Source organism: Sus scrofa, chromosome 2 (genome assembly GCF_054392235.1).
Source record: "Sus scrofa isolate SSC_HxYL_T2T_F1_AM1 chromosome 2, Sscrofa_HxYL_maternal_Yorkshire_Landrace_v2.0, whole genome shotgun sequence".
NCBI classification, from domain to species: Eukaryota; Metazoa; Chordata; class Mammalia; order Artiodactyla; family Suidae; genus Sus; species Sus scrofa.
Genome location: NC_139384.1, coordinates 28,874,856 through 28,893,819, shown reverse-complemented (window position 1 = coordinate 28,893,819; position 18,964 = coordinate 28,874,856). Strand labels below are relative to the sequence as shown.

Below are 18,964 nucleotides of genomic sequence, written 5' to 3'. Positions count from 1 at the left end.
CAGAGAGAAACGAGAGTGATTTCTTATGTTCTCTACCTGGAAGCGGTACCCAGGGCAGTGATCCAAGCTTGGAAAATGCCAGCAAAAAAGGAGAAAGGGTTTTTCCTGGTCACTAGAAAGTAAATCAAGGGGAGAAAGATTCCCCCGTGGATGATGAGGCCGACAATCACCGTGATCATGTACATCCCTAGTTGCCTGGCAACCACTTCTAAGTCCTTGATTGCAATGATCTTCCCACAAATTAGGCAGGCGATACCCAGGGGAGAGTACCTGAAAAACATAAAAGAAAAACAAAAAAAAAAGCATTGAGGAGCTGGTTATGGGATTCAGAATTTAAATCTGGGCTCTCCTGTGTACCACACCCGGGATTTCTATACAAAGAGTTTTGCTGAATGAGGACCATGAGATTCAATAGAGCTACATTCTGCTTTAGATTAACTGTATTATCTGAAATCTTTCCCATGGATCGAGTGGTCCCTGGTGTGATGAAAAATCCCAAGGCAAATCTTGTTGCTTCATTGTAATTTTTTAGGGCTGGCGGAGATAAGCTTTACCATCTCTCTCTTTTTTTTTTTTTTTTTTTTGTCTTTTTTTCTTTTGGGGGCTGCACCTGCGGCATATGGAGGTTCCCAGGATAGGGGTCTAATTGGAGCTGCAGCCGCCAGCCTACACCACAGCCACAGCAATGCCAGATCCGAGCCGCATCCATGACCTACACCACAGCTCACAGCAACGCTGGATCCTTAACCCACTGAGCGAGGCCAGGGATCGAACCCACAACCTCATGGTTCCTAGTCAGATTCGTTTCCACTGTGCCACGACTGGAACGCCATCGTTACCACCTCTTAAGAAAGCACTAAGCTAAAAGTTGAGCAGCACCCAGGTTATGTCTTTGAGAATCTTAGTTGACTTCTCTGCTCCATTATCTCCTTTAAAAATGGATAGTGAATTTAGAGTTTCTCAGAGACGCTCACAAGAGTTTCACCAAGTTATAAACGGGAGTTTTTCAACTGTGCATTGTATTCACATTGGAAGGAATTTAGGCAATACAGAGTGAGAGGGAAAGAGAGAGATCTGCCAAAACAAGACAAGCAATCTGAGCCAAAGAGTATGTTTAGAGAAATGTGGTTTCATTAATTCCAAGTCGGAAAGCATCTCTTTCCACACTTACTCCAATAACACTGGCCACCATTCATCACGTTTCAAGCAGTATGGGGAGGGCTCCACCCATTTCATTCTCACCACAACCATAACATCAAGGTCATCATGCTTGTTTGGCAAATGAGGAAACTGAGGTTTGGAAAAGTTCAATAACTGGCCCAAGACCACAAAACCAGGAAGGAGGAGGAGAATAATTTCAGATCTGTGAAACTCCACCACGGGGGGTTCTCATCACATCAGCCAAATCACTTCTCTCAGAGGAGCACTCATGGCTTCTGGCACCTAAGCAGACAATTTACCATCTACCAACCTGTCCTATATAAGCTTATTTTATACTTCTATATTAGTATTATCTTATAGGGAGCTTGAAAACAATTCACTGTTGTCCTCACTCTTTGAGTCAGCTAACCACGCTCTCTCTCACATTTTGCATGCGTGGCAACACCCTTTTTTAATTGCCTCATCTGGTGCTGTTGGAGCATGAATTTGTTCAGCCTGTGACACTTCCAACTGAAATGAAAATGCCTGTGGAAAGGTGGATACCTTTTCAAGAATTATGAACATATGTGAAAGAAAGACTGTGGGGCTCTCAGCTGAGGGAGGGGACGTCAGGAAAAAGAGAGGAATTCCTAAGCCAGGTTTGGTAGGTTCTTTTGCAGTTGTGTCTACAGCAAGCACTTTCCGGGTAAAAGGCAAGCCAGGAGGAGTAAATGAGAGATGTATACAGAGTTACATGAGACATGGAGCTTGTCCAGGCACTTACCAGCTACGTGACCTTGGTTGGTGACTTAAGCCCATTTTACAGATGTGCAAGTTGAGGCTTAGAGAAGCTAACTGCAACCTCACGGGGTTGCTGTGAGGATTGTGTTTTTATACCTCTTGTCTCCTCGTCATCCATTCTTAAGGAGTCAAGTCTGCGTTTCCAAGGCTAAGTTATCTCACAGGCTACTGCCACCCAACTGCTGATGGTTTTCTGAACAACATATTTCCTCAAGAGGAAGCCTTCCCTGGAAGAGGTGATTTGTAACTGACACTAATTAGTTAAAATATCAGCATAGCTATTCTTTTCCCTGAGGAGCACCTAGCCTGTAGCCTCTACTGCTCCGCTCCTGGAGGCAAAGGCTGGCAACGTTGGAGGACCACTTCCCCAGGAATTAGGGAGTCTGGCCAATAAACCTTCACCTCTCCTGCCATTTTACAGTCTCTGGGTGTGCCTATCTGTACTCACAACATCTCAGCATGGCTCTGTGCTCCTTGGGATTATAAATAAATAAGCAGAAGGCACTTTTGGACTCCGAGCTGCGTCTGCAACCTACACCACAGCTCAAGGCAACGCCAGATCCTCAACCCACTGAGCAAGGCCAGGGATCGAACCCGCAACCTCATGGTTCCCAGTCGGATTTGTTAACCACTGAGACACGACGGGAACTCCCTCGGACAAAAAGCACTTATCTTCAGAAACCAAGAGATTCATCCTTTCTCAGGCACCAGTCACCCTTCAAAGGTGTTCATAAAAACACAGATTTCAGAGTTCCCGTCGTGGCGCAGTGGTTGACAAATCCGACTGGGAACCATGAGGTTGCAGGTTCGATCCCTGGCTTTGCTCAGTGGGTTAAGGATCTGGTGTTGCCGTGAGCTGTAGCATAGGTTGCAGACGTGGCTCGGATCCTGCGTTGCTGTGGCTCTGGTGTAGGCTGGTGGCTACAGCTCCGATTCGACCCCTAGCCTGGGAACCTCCATATGCCCGCTGGAGCGGCCCTAGAAAAGACAAAAAAAAAAAAAAAAAAGAAACTTCTAATCCCATTGCCCTGTGCAGCCCGTGCAGCATGTCTACTTTGCCATGAGCTGTGGTGTAGATCAAAGACACGGCTCGGATCCCTCGTTGCTGTGGCTGTGGTGTAGGCTGGCGGCTACAGCTCCAATTAGACCCCTAGACTGGGAATCTCCATATGCCGTGGGAATGGCCCTAGAAATACCAAAAAGCCAAAAAAGAAAAAAGAAAAAAAAAACCCCACAACTTTCAGATGTTTGGGGTGCCATTCAATTTCCCTGCTCTTCTGGGACAAGCAATTTGTAGAATGGCCAAGCAAGACCAGCTATAGAGACCCCCTGGAGAAGACACTGGAGCTAGAGTTCGATGGATTAGAGAGGTGACGGGTTACCTCCAGAGCACTCAGCTTGCTGGGAGGAACCTGAGTTCCATAGAGAGTGTTAGTCAAAGGCCAGAAGGTAGAGTGTCAGGGTAAATAAACATGGCAAGCAGGGGTCCGAGTTAACCCAAACACTTTGGTGTCTGGAATTTGAATGAGCATTAATTAGGACAAGGAAAGAACCTTTTCTCTGTAATGGGTTTTACGGTCGCACCTGTTTCTTTCTCTTTTCTTTCTTTCTTTTTTTTTTTTTTTTTTTTTTTTTTTTTGTCTTTTTGCCTTTTCTAGGGCTGCTCCTGCAGCATATGAAGGTTCTCAGGCTAGGGTTCGAATCGGAGCTGTAGCTGCTGGCCTACACCACAGCTATAGCAATGTGGGATCCAAGCTGCATCTGCGGCCTACACCACAGCTCACAGCAATGCCAGATCCTCAACCCACCAAGCAAGGCCAAGGACCGAACCTGCAACCCCATGGTTCCTAGTCCGATTCGTCAACCACTGTACCACAAGGGGAACTCCTTGCACCTGTTTTTAAATCAGGTAGCTTAAGCCTCTAGTTCCTGGGTTTCCACATTAATGAATCATCTTGTTTAAAAAATGACACTCCATGGAAAAGAAGAAGGCAAATGTCCAAGTTCAAGTTCACTGCTCAACGTTTCTGAGATGAGGCAAACAATCAAAGCCATAAACCAGAGCAAATAAAGAGGCTAAGGGTGGAAATAAATCCACATACCTTTGGTCAACTAATCTGTGACAAAGGAGGCAAGAATATACAATGAAGAAAAGGCAGTCTTTACCAAGTGGGCCAGGAAAACTGGACAGCTACATGCAAAAGAGTGAAATTAGAACACTCTCTCATACCATACACAAAAAATAGACTCAAAATGGATTAAAGACCTAAATATAAGACCGGATTCTATAAAACTCTTAGAGGAAAATACAGGCTGAACACTCTCTGACATAAACCACAGCAGTATCTTCTCAGATCCACCTCCTAGAGTAATGAAAATAAAAACAAAAATAAATAAATGGGGCCTAATTACACTTAAAAGTTTTTGCACAGCAAAGGGAACCACAGATAAAATGAAAAGACAAACCCAGGGAATGGAAGAAAATATTTGCAAATGAAGCAAATCACAAGGAATTAATCTCCAAAAAATACAAATACCTCTTTCAGCTCAATATCAAAAAAAACCCAACCCAATCCCCCCCAAAATGGGCAGTAGATCTAAACAGTTGCTTCTTTGAAGAAGACATACAGATGGCCAAAAAACACATGAAAAGATGTTCAACTTCATTAATTATTAGATCAATGAAAATCAAAACTACTACGAGGTATTACCTTAGCCCAACCAGAATGGCCATCATCAAAAAGTCCACAAACAATAAATATCAGAGAGGGTGTGAAGAAATGGGAACCCTCCTGCACTGTTGGTGGGAATGCAGATTGGTGCAGCCACTATAGAAAACAGTATGGATGGAGTTCCCGTTGTGGCGCAGTGGTTAACAAATCCAACTAGGAACCATGAGGTTGCGGGTTCGGTCCCTGCCCTTGCTCAGTGGGTTAATGATCCGGCGTTGCCATGAGCTGTGGTGTAGGTTGCAGACGCGGCTCGGATCCCGCGTTGCTGTGGCTCTGGCGTAGGCCGGTGGCTACAGCTCTGATTCAACCCCTAGCCTGGGAACCTCCATATGCCGCGGGAGCGGCCCAAGAAATAGCAACAACAACAACAACAACAAAAGACAAAAAAAAAAAAAAAAAAGAAAACAGTATGGAGGTTCCTCAGAAAACTAAAAAGAGAACTACCATATTATCCAGCAACATGATTCACCCCTTCTGGGCATCTATCTGAAGAAAACCATAATTCAAAAAGATACATGCACCCTGATGTTCACTGCAGCACTTACAATAGTCAAGACATGGAAGTAACCTAAATGTCCACTGACAGAGCAATGGATATAGAAAATGTGGTACATCTATACAATGGAATATTACTCAGCTATTAAAAAGAATGAAATAATGACCTTTGCAGCAACATGGATAGACCCAGAGATGATGGTACTAAGTGAAGTTAGACAGTGAAAGATGAACATCATATGATATTACTTATATGTGGAATCTAAAAAAGGGATATAAATGAACTTATATGCAGAAAAGAAACAGACTCACAGACTTTGAAAAACTTATGGTTACCAAAGGGGGCAGGTGGAGGGCAGGGGGAGGAGTGGACTGGGGGTATGGGATTGGCATATGCACATTGAGGTATATAGACTGATTGACCAATGGGGATCTGCTGTATAGCACAGGAAACTCTGCCTAATATTCTGTGATAACCTATGTGGGAAAAGAATCTGAATGAGAGTGGATATGTAAACACGTATAACTGGATCACTTTGTTGTACAGCAGAAATTATCACAAGACTGTAAATCAACTATACTTCAATAAAACTTTAAGATATGAAAAAATAAAAATACAGAGGCTAAGGGCTCCCATGAAAGTTCAGTAATCAAATGATACCCAGTAATTATGGGACCAGTTTCTAAGTTGGAAGAACATGACTACAGAGCTGGGGAGGAAGTGGCTCCCATACTGCCCTGAGATGCGCTGTATCCTCAGCTCTGGGCATCACTTCCAAAGCCACTGGTTCATCCGGGACTGGCCTTTGAAGTCTCTTCCTTACTGTTGCTTCACCCATTCTTGTCTCCGCCCACTTGCACCTCAGTCCTTGTCATCCTAAGATTCCCGCCAGGATGCCCCCTCACCTCTGCACTCGGCTCCACAAAGATACTCACTCACAGCACTAATGAACTCAGAACTCAGTCAGTCCATGCACCCACAGACTCCTGCCTCAGAATCACCTGGCCTGCCTGAAACAATATGGATTTCCTAGACTCATCACGTGACTATTGTGTTAAAATTTCCTGGAGCTGGTCTTGGGGCATTCACATTTCAAACAGGTTCCCCAAGTAATTCTTTTTTTTTTTTTTTTTAAATCTATTTAGGGCTGTACCCATGGCATATGGAAGTTCCCAGGCCAGGGGTTAAATTGGAGATGTAGCTGCTAGCCTATGCCACAGCCACAGCAACACCAGATCCAAGCTGCGTCTGCTACCTGCACCACAGCTCATGCAACGCTGGATCTTTAACCCACTGAGCGAGGCCAGGGATCGAATCCAAGTCTTCATGGATACTAGTCAGGTTTGTTACCACTGAGCCACAATGGGAACTCCTCCCCAAATAGTTCTGATGTGTTTGGAAATCAATGTTTCCAGGAATAAAATCTGATCTGCAACTGATGAAATACCGATATTCCTTGGTCAGTCTTTGGAAACCATTTATTTTAGCTACAGCTTATTCAAGGCCTTTGGTCTTAACCCACTGAAGTGACTAATTCGGGACTTTCAGGCACAGGACAGATGGTGGGCCAGACACGTGGAGTGCAAGTAAGTAGAGGGACTTTCTCAGGCCTGCCGTCAAGCCACTCAGGTTCTGGCCCATGTAGCAACACCAGTCTGCCAGTTTGGGGACAGATTTTAAGGGACCTCAGAGTTGGAAGAGTCTGTCAAGAAAGATGCATACATTCCAAGAGTTAGCTAAAGATGCTGTTGGTACTCAGGGTCAGAAAATAAGGCAAGTCTCATTTGTCCCAGTCCACTTAGGGAGAGGTTCTGGCTATCTGAGGAGTGACTTCTGCTCAAAGGATTAGACCTTTTCATCAGGATAGGGTGCAAGTCAGCTCGTAGAGACTCCAGGCTCCATTATATCAACAGTGCCTAAAATTACTTTAGGCACAGAAAAAGTATTTATGAAGTGAAGGAATGAATGAATGCATGAGTGGATGGGTGGACTGGTGGGTGGATGGATGGTGGTGGTGATGGGTTAACTGGGAAGAGAATTGAAAGAGTGAGCAGAGATTTCACTTCTCACTTTATGTTTCTATAGTGGTAAGATTATGCCAAGTTTTACTTTCTATTTAAGTTGTGTAGATTTTGAAAAAAACTTTGCAAAAAATGAGGATATGAAAATCATACCAAAATTAAGAGTTTGTCTTTCTTTTCTTTCTTTCTTTCTTTCTCTTTCTTTCTTTCTTTCTTTCTTTCTCTTATAAATCAGAGGGCTTTGCAAGCTTCTTAAGGAATTTATGCACACAGAAGCAAAGGTTACAGACTGAATTGATGATAATAATGGTAATTACAATATAACAAGAATAAAAAAACTAGTCCATATAAAGTGCTTAGGCAGACACATAGGAAATGCTCCTATGTGCAGAAATATTGATCATAATTCCACTTAGTTCTCATAACAACCCTATCAGTCCATTTCACAAATGAGGATGAGAGGTTTAGAGTGTGTCTAATTTACCTAAAGTCACAACAGCGAGTGATAAGAGGATCCAGAAGTTGAGTTAGGTAGTACTTCTCTATAACATGTATTACTCAGGCTGTGCAACAAGTTAACCTCTGTGCTAAGTTTTCTCAACAGGAAGATTGGGTTCACAAAAGCACCTCTATTTGCTAGCTATTATTGTGAAAAAAAAATGCATGGAAAGTACTGGAATAGTATTAAGCATAGAGCAGGAATCACAATCTGTTATGACTTAATTTGGTACAGTGCAATAATTGTAAAAATACCGAGCATATTGCAAGAATTTAGTAATTCTGTTATAATTTCATACTGATAATTATTAGAATAATAGTAATCTCAATGATATATTTTGCTATTATTATTGTTCTTACTACCACATAGAGAAGACCACGAAAGTCCTCTGATGACTTAAGCTTCGAGGGTGTCTTTTAGGGACAGTCTGTTGGCTGTTTTATCTAGAACCTTCTCACACACATCATTCTCAATCACTGACAAGGCAGCTGAAGAATGAAAGAAATGTGTAGCGTTGGGATCTCTCACCATATAACACCCTCCGGACTGTTCCCCTGGATGAGGTAACGGAACAGCTGTCAGAAACTGTTCCGTGAGTCTTCTTCCTAACTCACGACTGCTTTTATCTTCTGGGATATGATGCTACATCTTTAGGATTTTGATTTCAGTGGGTAGGACACTTCCTGACCCACACCCACTCCATCCGGGAGAAAGGAGGTTACACTTGATCCCATGACTCATCTGATTTCCTCAAAGATTCCCTCGGCTTCTGTGGCGATGACATTGGTATGGATGAAGAAAGGAATTTTCATACCTTGCCCAGATCATAATGCAGGAAAATGAACTGCCTGTTTAGAGTTTGGGTGTTCACTCTGCTAGAAATTCTAGGGAAAAAAAGGCAGATCCTAATGTTTAATAGCAAGAGGCCTGGTCGGCTTTATGTATTACCGTTTACCTCAAACTCTCAGTAAGCTCGGAACAATTTAAAAGGCTTTTAAAATGTTTTTACACGGAGCTCCCGTCATGGCACAGTGGTTAACGAATCCAACTAGGAACCGTGAGGTGGCGGGTTCGGTCCCTGGCCTTGCTCAGTGGGTTAAGGATCGATTGGCATTGCCGTGAGCTGTGGTGTAGGTTGCAGACTCGGCTCGGATCTCACATTGCTGTGGCTCTGACACAGGCTGGCGGCTGCAGCTCCTATTGGACCCCTAGCCTGGGAACCTCCATGTGCCACGGGAGTGGCCCTAGAACAAGGCAAAAAGACAAAATAAACAAATAAATAATATAAAATGTTTTTACAGCGGGACATGGCATGTGACTTTAAATCTTCACACAAAAGAAATAGTCAGACATCTAGCATTGCCTGGGAGGTTGAAAAATCAGTACAATCATTGAAAAAGGGACACAATTTTACTAGCATCTTTTCTGTTTCCAAAGTACAATAAAGTAATGATCAGAACAAGCCAGATTTATTAAATCAGGTTGATGAAATCAAGAGGAATACCTTCTTGATGTGAGACCCTGGGGTCTTCGGCAGGCCCACTCATTCCTCGCGTTTTAGTAAGAACTTGCTATGGGCACATCTCCATGTTTGGAAATAAAATATAAGTCAAGGGGAGATTCTGCCCTTGTAAGGTGGGAGTAGGGGCCAAGGAGAAGAAGAAGAGAGAAGAAGGTTGGGTTTCAGGGGAAGGCAGCACACAGCAGTGGAGGAGGCTCAGAGGAGGCGGGGGGAACAGGTGGGGAGCACTGGAGTGGGCAGAGTCAGGGAGTCTGTAACCCAGCATTCTTTTTTTTTTTTTTTTTTGTCTTTTTAGGTCCACACCCATGGCATACGGAGCTTCCCGTGCTAGGGGTTCAATTGGAGCTGTAGCTGAGGGCCTATATACCACAGCCACAGCAACACAGGATCCAAGCCACGTCTGTGATCTACATCACAGCTCAAGGCAACGCCGGATCCTTAACCCACTGAGCGAGGTCAAGGATCAAACCTGCATCCTTATGGATGTTAGTCAGATTTGTTTCTGCTGAGTCACGATGGGCACTCCCGTAACCCAGCATTCTTATGGCACAGAGCACACACAAGTGGTTTGGTCTCCTAGTTATTTTCTTTCTAGGCAGACGTACAGGACCATCATAAGGATTGGGAAAAAAAAAATGCATGTAAAAATCTTTCTGATAGAAAAGGGACATGAGATGGTTCCCGTGACCAGAGGTGACACTGTATCCTTGGTGAAGGAGGGACTACTCACAGTCTCCTGAGCTACCCTAGGTCTCAGAACCACTGACCATGAACTCACATGGGATGAAGCGGAATCAATACTGCTTAGATGATTCAAACAAACCCACTGATGCACCAAAGATTTTACCATCAGTATAAACTGCAGTTCTTCCTCTCCCTTGTGATATAATGTTGGGCAAGTTCATTCATGTCAAGGAGCCTCAGTGGTCCTTTCTGTAAAATGGGAACCCTAACGCCATTTTTGCAGGGTTGTTGGGATTGCATTTGATAGGTATGAAGCAATATCACGGCTCTTGGCAGATAAAAAGAAATCAATAAAAGAGAGTTTTTTTTGTGATGATGATGATCAGGATGATGTTAAAGAATCAAGATTTAGTGTCTCTGGACCATAGTTTTCTCTATTGTAAAACCAGAGGGTGGAACCAGATTTCCAAGAGCATTTCTTGTTCAATCCTCTGTGATTTCACTTTTTTTGCATGGCCTGACAGCTGTCTCGCTCTGTCTTTTTTTTTCTTCCCCCACATGAGTCACGAGTAACCCGAGTTTAAGATCCATTGCTTACGTACACCAGCATACGGAGCAGTGGTTCTTCCACAGGCCCTGGGCCCTGCCATATCCCGGGGAGTTTGGCCCTATCTCAATGTTTCCTGAGAGCTTCAGGTTTCAGGATTCCTGCTTGATTTTTCCAGTGTTTTTTTTTTTTTTTTTTTTTTTGTCTTTTCTCACAGGGCAAGGATGGGCAGACTTTTTATATAAGGGTCCAAAGAGTAGATATTTCAGGCTTTACAGGCTACATACTCTTGGTCAGAATCCCTCAACTCTGTCTTTTGGCACAAGAGCAACTGTAGACAATACATGAACAAACAGGTATGAGGCTGGGTTTCAGTAAAACGATTTATGGGCCCTGAATGTGAACTTCAAGTAATTTTCATGTGTCATGGACTAGTACTACTCTTTTGATTTTTTTTTTCTGCAAAGTAAACACAAAAGACCCATTCTTAATTGTCAGGTCATACAAAACAAATGGCAGATGAGATGTGGTCCATGGGCTGGCTATAGGTTTCCAACCCATTTTCTGGGGAACTCTCTAAAAGAGAGGTTTTTCAGCCCTTTCTCAGTCCTTCCTGAGAGCCCTTTGCTTGGTTCACTTGGTTCACGCCCGCCCACTCTTTGCTGCTGGGAGGGTTCCAGCGTCCTCTGGGGGACCCCAACACCATCTCACGTCCTCTCCGCAATGAGGTAAGAAGAAGCCCACTTACCACATGATCATGATCACCAACTTCATCACAATCTCATTCAAAATATTGAAGAATTCCACCATCAGCTTGGCCTGCTCACCCATCTTCCCCATGGCGATGCCAAAGGCAATGAAAAACCCTATCAGACCTGTTGGGTGAATCACATGACACAGAAGGACAAATTATAAAGGATGTATTTCTTCTCCCGTGGGCTTTCCCATTCCCCAAGTAGGGAGCCCCGTTCTCACCGCCTGTTACCCCACGAAGTAAGCATTAAAAGACAAAAGCATTAGGTTTCACACTGAAAATACCTTTCCCCTGGATAATTACGGCTTTCCTGAATATTTTCCACATGAGCAAGTTGGAGTGTAAGCAGGTTAGTTCCTTGGAGGAAATAAATTCATGTTCCTTCCAAACGATAAAGTACTCTCTTCTTTCTCGTCCTTGCTTTTGAAATCATGTGTGAGCAGATTCCTTTAGCATGTAGATTAACAAAGCAAGGCTTGTTGGGACTTGGGGAGTTTTGTGCAAATTTTGGAGCCAATGTTAGAAGAGCAGAGACCAATTAACAACTAAGTCTCTGCCAGGGTTATGTCTGTATTGGCTTGGTGTTATCCCAAATCAATGCATGGCTGGTATAGTTCACTCCAGGAACACCCTAAAGATAAAATTATTTTCCTATTGCCTAATTTGAGAAGGAGGAAAAATGACAAAAAGGAAAAAAAAATCAAAGAGAAAGCAATGAGAAATACAAAACAGTTGGGAAAACCCCAAATGACCCAGTTTGTTTGCATTCAACCTGTTATTCATTAATTCATCACCATTCTTTCCATGGTCAAAAAAGTTTAGAATGCTTTCTTTTTCACTGAGTTTTTTCCCAGGATCATAAAGAGAAAACATAGTCTTTGTTATTTCCTGGCCCCTCAGCCGTCTTAACTCCTTCACTTGTTATCACCTGGTGTCCACCTCAGTGTAACCCCATCCTGGCCCCAGGGTCACTCCTAATTCTCGTCCAGGAGGATTTGAGGAACAACTGAACACTGTCTCCACCTCTTGATGTCAGCAGCAAACTGCACTAGGCCCTGGACCAACTCCAACAGCCAATCTTGGGTCTTAGTTCTGGGCGGCCTTTTGCCTCATTCTAAGTATCTGTCCTGGGAACCTGCCTGATTTGTTAGTTTCTCCAAGACCTGGCTTTTCTTTCCCCAAAACATTCTCTCCGCCACTACTCCCTACCAGGTCCCTCCCTCAGGGTCTCACTCTGGAGTGTCACCCAGACCCTCCCATGTGTATGGCTAACAGATGTCCCCATACTGCCTGGGGCTTTCTGGATTTCTGATTACAGATCACCATGTGCCCTTCAACTCCCAATCCGCTTTCCAGTCTTGGGGCTCCCTTTTTTTTTTTTTTTTTTTTTGCCTTTTTGCCATTTCTTGAGCAACACTGGATCTTTAACCCACTGAGCAAGGCCAGGGATCGAACCCGCAACCTCATGGTTCCTAGTCGGATTCGTTAACCCACTGAGCCACAATGGGAACTCCCTTGGGGCTCCAATTCTGATGACTTGCATGGACTATAAATCCGTGTCATTGTCCCCTTGACGATGGGACCTTGCTCGCCCATCTGACTTTCTCTGAACCTCTCCCTCTTCTTCCCCACACCCACTCCGTCCCGTCATTTCCAGTCTCTCCCTATTCTATCCAGTTTCCTCGTGTGTCTGTTTAGGCCTGCGGTCTTGAGCTGTACCAAGGTAAACTACAGCATTATAATTTGATTCTCTTGGAGGAAAAGTCTTTCTCTCTGAACCTCTGATTTTACCTTTTCCCTGGTCGCCAAAACCTCCCACCTCCCCACAGCAAGCACATATCAACCCAGACTGTTCAACCACCAGACCCTCTCTCTAGCTTCAGCAAAAAGAACCCAGAACTTGCACTAAAATTGTTAATCCTCACTATTTAATAGTTCCCCTTCTCAGCTCTTGGCCAGAAAGAGCGACAAGTGACTTACCAGTGAGCCGTTCTGGCCACAAAAACAAAGGCTTAGTGAGAATTAAAGTGACCCAGAATTAGAGCGACCAGGGAGAGTGACCTAGTTCTGCAGGAATAGAGGACATCGCAGGCAGGCTCTTCTCAAGCCCGTGGAGAGGCGTTTGCTAGAGGAGAACTGAGCAATAATCTGTGAACATTCTGGCTGAGAATAGCTAGTTATCACTTGGTGAATTCCATTTGGAAATTTTAAAAGAAAATGCTCCAGGTCTCAAGGTCCCAAAGAACTAGCATAAAACAGCTCCCCCGGTGGGGTCTGCAGAAACTGGCCATCTCTGTGCATACTACAGAGATGCTGAAAGGAGCCGTCTCTCACAGGAGTTGATTTAAGTGGTTGAGATTCGAGTCCAAAAGAGTCTGCAAGTTTGCGGCGTAAAGAAATGAGTGTTTCTATGGAGTTCCTGTCATGGCTCAGTGGTTAATGAATCTGACTAGGAACCATGAGGTTGCGGGTTTGATCTCTGGCCTTGCTCAGTGGGTTAAGGATCTGGTGTTGCCGTGAGCTGTGGTGTAGGTCGCAGGTGCGGCTCGGATCTGGCGTTGCTGTGACTGTGGTATAGGCCGGTGGCTACAGCTCTGATTAGACCCCTAGCCTGGGAACCTCCCTATGCCGTGGGTGCGGCCCTAGAAAAGGCAAAAAGACAAAAAAAAAAAGAAAGAAAGAAAGAAGTGTTTTAAAAAGTCAGAGGCCAGATTTTATCTTCACTATTGCAATGCTCGCTCTTTGGGACTTTCCAAAGCCAAAAAAAAATAAAATAAAATAAAACAACCAAAACCAAAAAAAAAAAAAAAAAAAAAGCCACTATCTTTGCCCTTGGAGGACCATGGAAAGAACCTTATTTCAGCCATGATTTGTAAATGGGAAGTTTCTCAACCGTCTGACTTCCCTCAGCTTTCCAGACCTCAATTTGCACTTGGACACCTGCACCCTGTGTAAACCGCTTCCCTGTGTAAACACGGCCTCGTTGAACACACTCACTGGGACGGGGGTGTTCCATTTGAACAGAGCCCTCTTAGATTTGGTCACCGGGGTTGAGAGAGGAGTGAGTGGGGCTGAAACTCCCCAGGACCGTCAAAGGCCATGTGACTTCCCAGAATCCACCGAGAATCTGGAAAAGACCACAAAAGTCTTCGGAATGATTCACCTCAAAGCCCTGGCCCCATTACTCGTGGCCAAAGTAGAAAACTGTGGGGCCCCTTGGCCCTCAGGTCTGGGGGGGCCAGGGGGAGCTGGGAAGGTCCTGAAAAGGTCACAGATGTCTGGAGAGTGGAAGAGAAGAGCCACACCGGCCTGGATGCTGAGGATATTTGCAAACCCTCCTTCTCAGAGGCATTCTCCCACTCTCTCCTCTCTCCTTCCTCTTCTCACCTCCCACTGATGGTCAACAACCAACTCATCTTCCATTGCCTGGCAACCTAGTCAGCTTATCTCCTCCCTCATTCTCACCTCCTCAACCCACTTCCTGCCAGGCCAAAGAAAAGATCCCTCACTGAAGCTTCCACTTTTCAGTGGCTGGGCAATCCTGCTTCCCCCCAGCTATTTCTCCACTATTCTGATGAGTAAGGAGAACGGTTATCAAATCTAGAACAAACAAAAGAACAGGACACCCAGTTAAAATCTGAATTTCAGGTAAACGATGACATTTTTTTAGTGTAAGTATGTCCCATGAAATATCTGGGATATTCTTAACACTTAAAAATTCCTAGTGGTTGGAGTTCCTGGTATGGCACAACAGGATTGGCAGCATCTCTGGAGCGCTGGGATGTAAGTTAGATCCCCAGCTTGGCACGGTGGGTGGAGGACCCAGCATTGCCACAGCTGTGGCATAGGTCACAGCTATGACTAGGATCCAGCTACGGCTCAGATCTGATCCATGGCCTGGGAATTCCAAATGCCTTGGGGGGACCAAAAATGAAAAAGAAAATAAATTCTTGTTGTTGATCTGAAATTCACTTGTAGCTGGGTACATGCATTTTATCTGGCAGCCCTACCAAAGAGACAAGGGCATGTAATCTCCATGGAAGGAGCCCAGAGCTCAAACTTTTCTAAACAGCTCTCATTCAAACCCTTAGAAACCTCACTTGTATGGACCAACATACTTCACCTGCATAGTTTCCCCATTTTTCCCATCTTATGACCAAATGTCTCTCTTTCTTGTTTGGGGGACACCATTCTAACAGTGGGTAGGGGTTATGGTGGGGAGTGAATCCAGGGTGGATGAGCAAAAGAGCCACCCACCTGATGGGGAGTCTCTGTCCTCTGTGGGGTGTTTTCTTACTGAGCATCTCAGCGCTCCACCCACCTTTAGTCATGACAGCAGCTCACATGAATGAAGCTCATGCATGCATCTCTGTGCCCTACGTGCACAATCTCACTGAATCCTCATAATGATCTACAAGAGAAGTGCCAACCCCATGCCCTCTTTACAGATGAATCTTGAGAAGTGGTGCAACCTGCCCATGGTCAGGTAACCGGTTAGTGGTCTGTAACAGATCCAAACTGGATTCAAACTTGTCTAACTGCAGAGCCAATGAAACCCCTGGGATGTCACACTTGAAAGGCTCCCTGCTCGGGGAAAGGGCTCATTGGGATCCCAGAAAGGTAAACAAGACAGTCTCTCTTTCCCTCTCTTTTTTTTGGCCACACCAGCAGCATACGGAAGTTCCTGGGCCGGGGATCAAATCTGAGCTGCAGCTGTGCCTGTGCCACAGCTGTGGCGACGCTAGATCCTTAACCCACTCTGCCACAGCAGGAATTCTGAGACAGTCTCCTTTATTGAAAAAAAAAAAAAATTACTACAGGGAGTTCCCGTCGTGGCTCAGTGATTAACGAATCTGACTAGGAACCATGAGGTTGCGGGTTTGGTCCCTGGCCTCGCTCAGTGCGTTAAGGATCTGGCGTTGTGGTGAGCTGTGGTGTAGGTTGCAGATGCGGCTCAGATCCCATGTTGCTGTGGCTCTTGCATATGCCGGCAGCTACAGTTCCGACTGGACCCCTAGCCTGGGACCCTCCATATGCCTCGGGAGTGGCCCAAGAGATGGCAAAAAGACAAAATAATAATAATAATAATAATTACAGTTAATTTACATGGTCTGTCAATTTCTGCTGTACAGCAAAGCAAATGTATATATACATTCTTTATTTTCACATTATCCTTCATCACGTTCCATCACAAGTGACTTGATACAGTTCCCTGTGCTATACAGCAGGACCTCATTGCTTATCTACTCCAAAAGCAATAGTTTGCATCTACTAACCCCAAACTCCCAGTCCATCCCACTCCCTCCCTCTCCTCCTTGGCAACCACAAGTCTGAGCTCCAAATCCATGAGTTTGTTTCTTTTCTGTACATAGGTTCATCTGAACCTTATATTAGATTCCAGATGTAAGTGATATCATATGGTATATGTCTTTCTCTTTCTGACTTACTTCACTTAGTATGAGAGTCTAGTTCCATCCATGTTGCTGCAAATGGCATTATTTTGTTCTTTTTATGGCTAAGTAGTATTCCATTGTATGCACATACCACATCAAGATAGTTTCCTTTTTTTTTTGTCTTTTTGCCTTTTCTAGGGCTGCTTCCACAGCATATGGAGATTCCCAGGCTAGGGGGTCTAATTGGAGCCATAGCCACCGGCCTACGCCAGAGCCACAGCAACGCCGGATCCTTAACCCACTGAGCAAGGCCAGGGATCGAACCTGCAACCTCATGGTTCCTAGTCGGATTCGTTAACCACTGCACCACGATGGGAACTCCAAGATAGTTTCCTTTTTGGCAAGCTCCTTTGGGCCCCGATGTCAAAACTTTTGACTTCTGAGAGCACTGCATTTGTTTATAGACTGTGAAGGCTGGAGGTGAGGAGGGCACATGCCTAATGCCTAGCACAGAACTGGTATGTGTCCAAGGGCAGCTTGCTGCTGGTGGTGGGAGGGGAATGCTTCAGGCATGGAAGCCTTGGATGTGTAACTTCATGAAATGGAGCACTGGGGAAAGCGATTTGCCAACACCATGCAGAATGTCAAGGGATGTGCCCTTGAATGTCAGTCCCGCACCTGCCAGGTCCCCACCTGGCATTGCTCCTGTTCCCCCCCTTGCCCTTAATCTTTCAGCTATCAGTACTGGTGACCCTCAGGTTGCTCCCTGGAGAGAGCTGTATGCTTTCTGAGAAGGACGCAGGATGCCCAGCTGCTGACCTGCGGGAAAGGCTGGCCACGTGGCCCCGGCAGAGGTGCCTCCCTGAGGAGGTGAATACCAGGTTGCCTACCTAAGACATTCATGCCATCCTTGAACTCCAGGCCCTTCTTGATAACCACCTGCGTTTCCTCAGGACCCTCAGTCACAGTCTCGTTCAGGAGCGAGATGACAGCGTTGGTGGCATTGCCATCCTCGTCTGACGGAGGGGCCACCAGGACTTTCTTCGTCACTGTTTGAATCTAATGGGGTGGGGGAAAAAAAACATAAAGATGAGAAGGTTGGGGTAAAGGGCCATCAAATGAGCCTGGCCGCTTACATAGTTTTAAATTCCCAATGTGTCAAAGGTAATTAAGAAATGCCCAAAACAAGGTTATGAAAGCGGAGAGTATTTTATGTTTGTGTTTGACAGAATGATGCTTTAGGACACAAAGACAGCACGATAACTAATAGGATTTATAATGTTCTTTTGTAACTACTACAAACAGTACGATCCACTAATGGGACACAAGTTGCACGTTCAGGGATGCACATCTGATTCTCTCATTATCCTGGACAAAATAGCAAATGTGAGACCCAGGAGTTCCTGCTGTGGCTCTGTGGGTTAAGAACCCAACATAGTGTCCATGAGGATGCGGGTTCGATCCCCAGCCTCTTTCAGTGGGTTAAGGATCTGCCTGGGCTCTCTGTTCAAGCCTGTCTGGGCTAGCCCACCCCAGCTGGGTGCCAACTCCACTCCCCTGAGGCTCCCTCACCTTAAAACCTGCAAAACCCCGGTCACTGACCCCACACCTCCTCTTCCTGGCTATCTGCCATCGCCAGCGGTGTGGCTACGTAGAGCTCTGGCTATATCCACAGCTGCCTTTCGAAAACAGAGGACCTAAATTCTCCTGGAATAAGAAGCGGAGTCTGACCCTGGCCCCAGGTCCTCCTGCACCCACTCCACTCCCTGTCCATGTCTCCCCTCCCCACTCCCTTCTCTTCTCCAAATGTACCAAAAACCTGCCAACCTCTGAAAGTCTACGTCCTGGCTTAGTGGGCTCTTCCCCCAGTTCTTCTCAGCCAGGCTCCTTCTGACCCGTTATTCCCTCAGCTCAGACGTCTCCCCCAGTTACTGCCTAGCCCATCATCCTGCCTCCAGCCCTCCGTGCTCACATGCCTTAATTTTTAAGTATCTTGGGTGTTCACCTGTTTGTTCTGGTCTATCTGCCCCTGGTCCCCGAAGGCAAGTAAGCTCTATTGGGCAGGGACCCTCACTGGATCATTCCCTGTGGCGTCCTGCGTACAGGAGCACATGGCCCCCAGAAGGTGCTCTCAAGAATCAGCGAATGAGCAAACACAGGTCACCAAATTCCCCAACAGCAAGGCCTGAAACCCCGTACTATTTGCCCTTTAGCCCGCAGGCCTCCCCTCAGTCTCAAAAGGCTGACTCAAGAGTTAGTGATTCAGAGTTCCCATCACGGCTCAGCAGTAACGAACCTAATATCCACAAGGACCAGGTTTGATCCCCGGCCCTGTTCAGTGGGTTGAGGCTCCAGCATTGCCGTGAGCTGTGGTG

The 18,964-nt window shown here is 45.4% G+C and overlaps 1 protein-coding gene across 7 annotated transcripts in view; it reads right to left on the bottom strand.

Annotated features, from left to right (window-relative positions):
- Window positions 1-18,964, bottom strand: part of SLC1A2 (solute carrier family 1 member 2) — a 168,472-nt gene that overhangs the window by 35,350 nt on the left and 114,158 nt on the right. For 6 of the 7 annotated variants that reach the window (XM_003480708.5, XM_085011449.1, XM_005660995.4 and 3 more), the window contains 3 exons: window positions 17,480-17,648; window positions 11,191-11,317; window positions 37-270 (listed from right to left, as the gene is read on the bottom strand). In XM_003480708.5, coding sequence (XP_003480756.2) covers window positions 37-270; window positions 11,191-11,317; window positions 17,480-17,648 — 530 coding nt within the window. Of the gene's footprint in view, window positions 1-36; window positions 271-11,190; window positions 11,318-16,245; window positions 17,649-18,964 lie in introns of all 7 variants that reach the window. The other variant, XR_014837076.1, reaches the window with a different exon arrangement.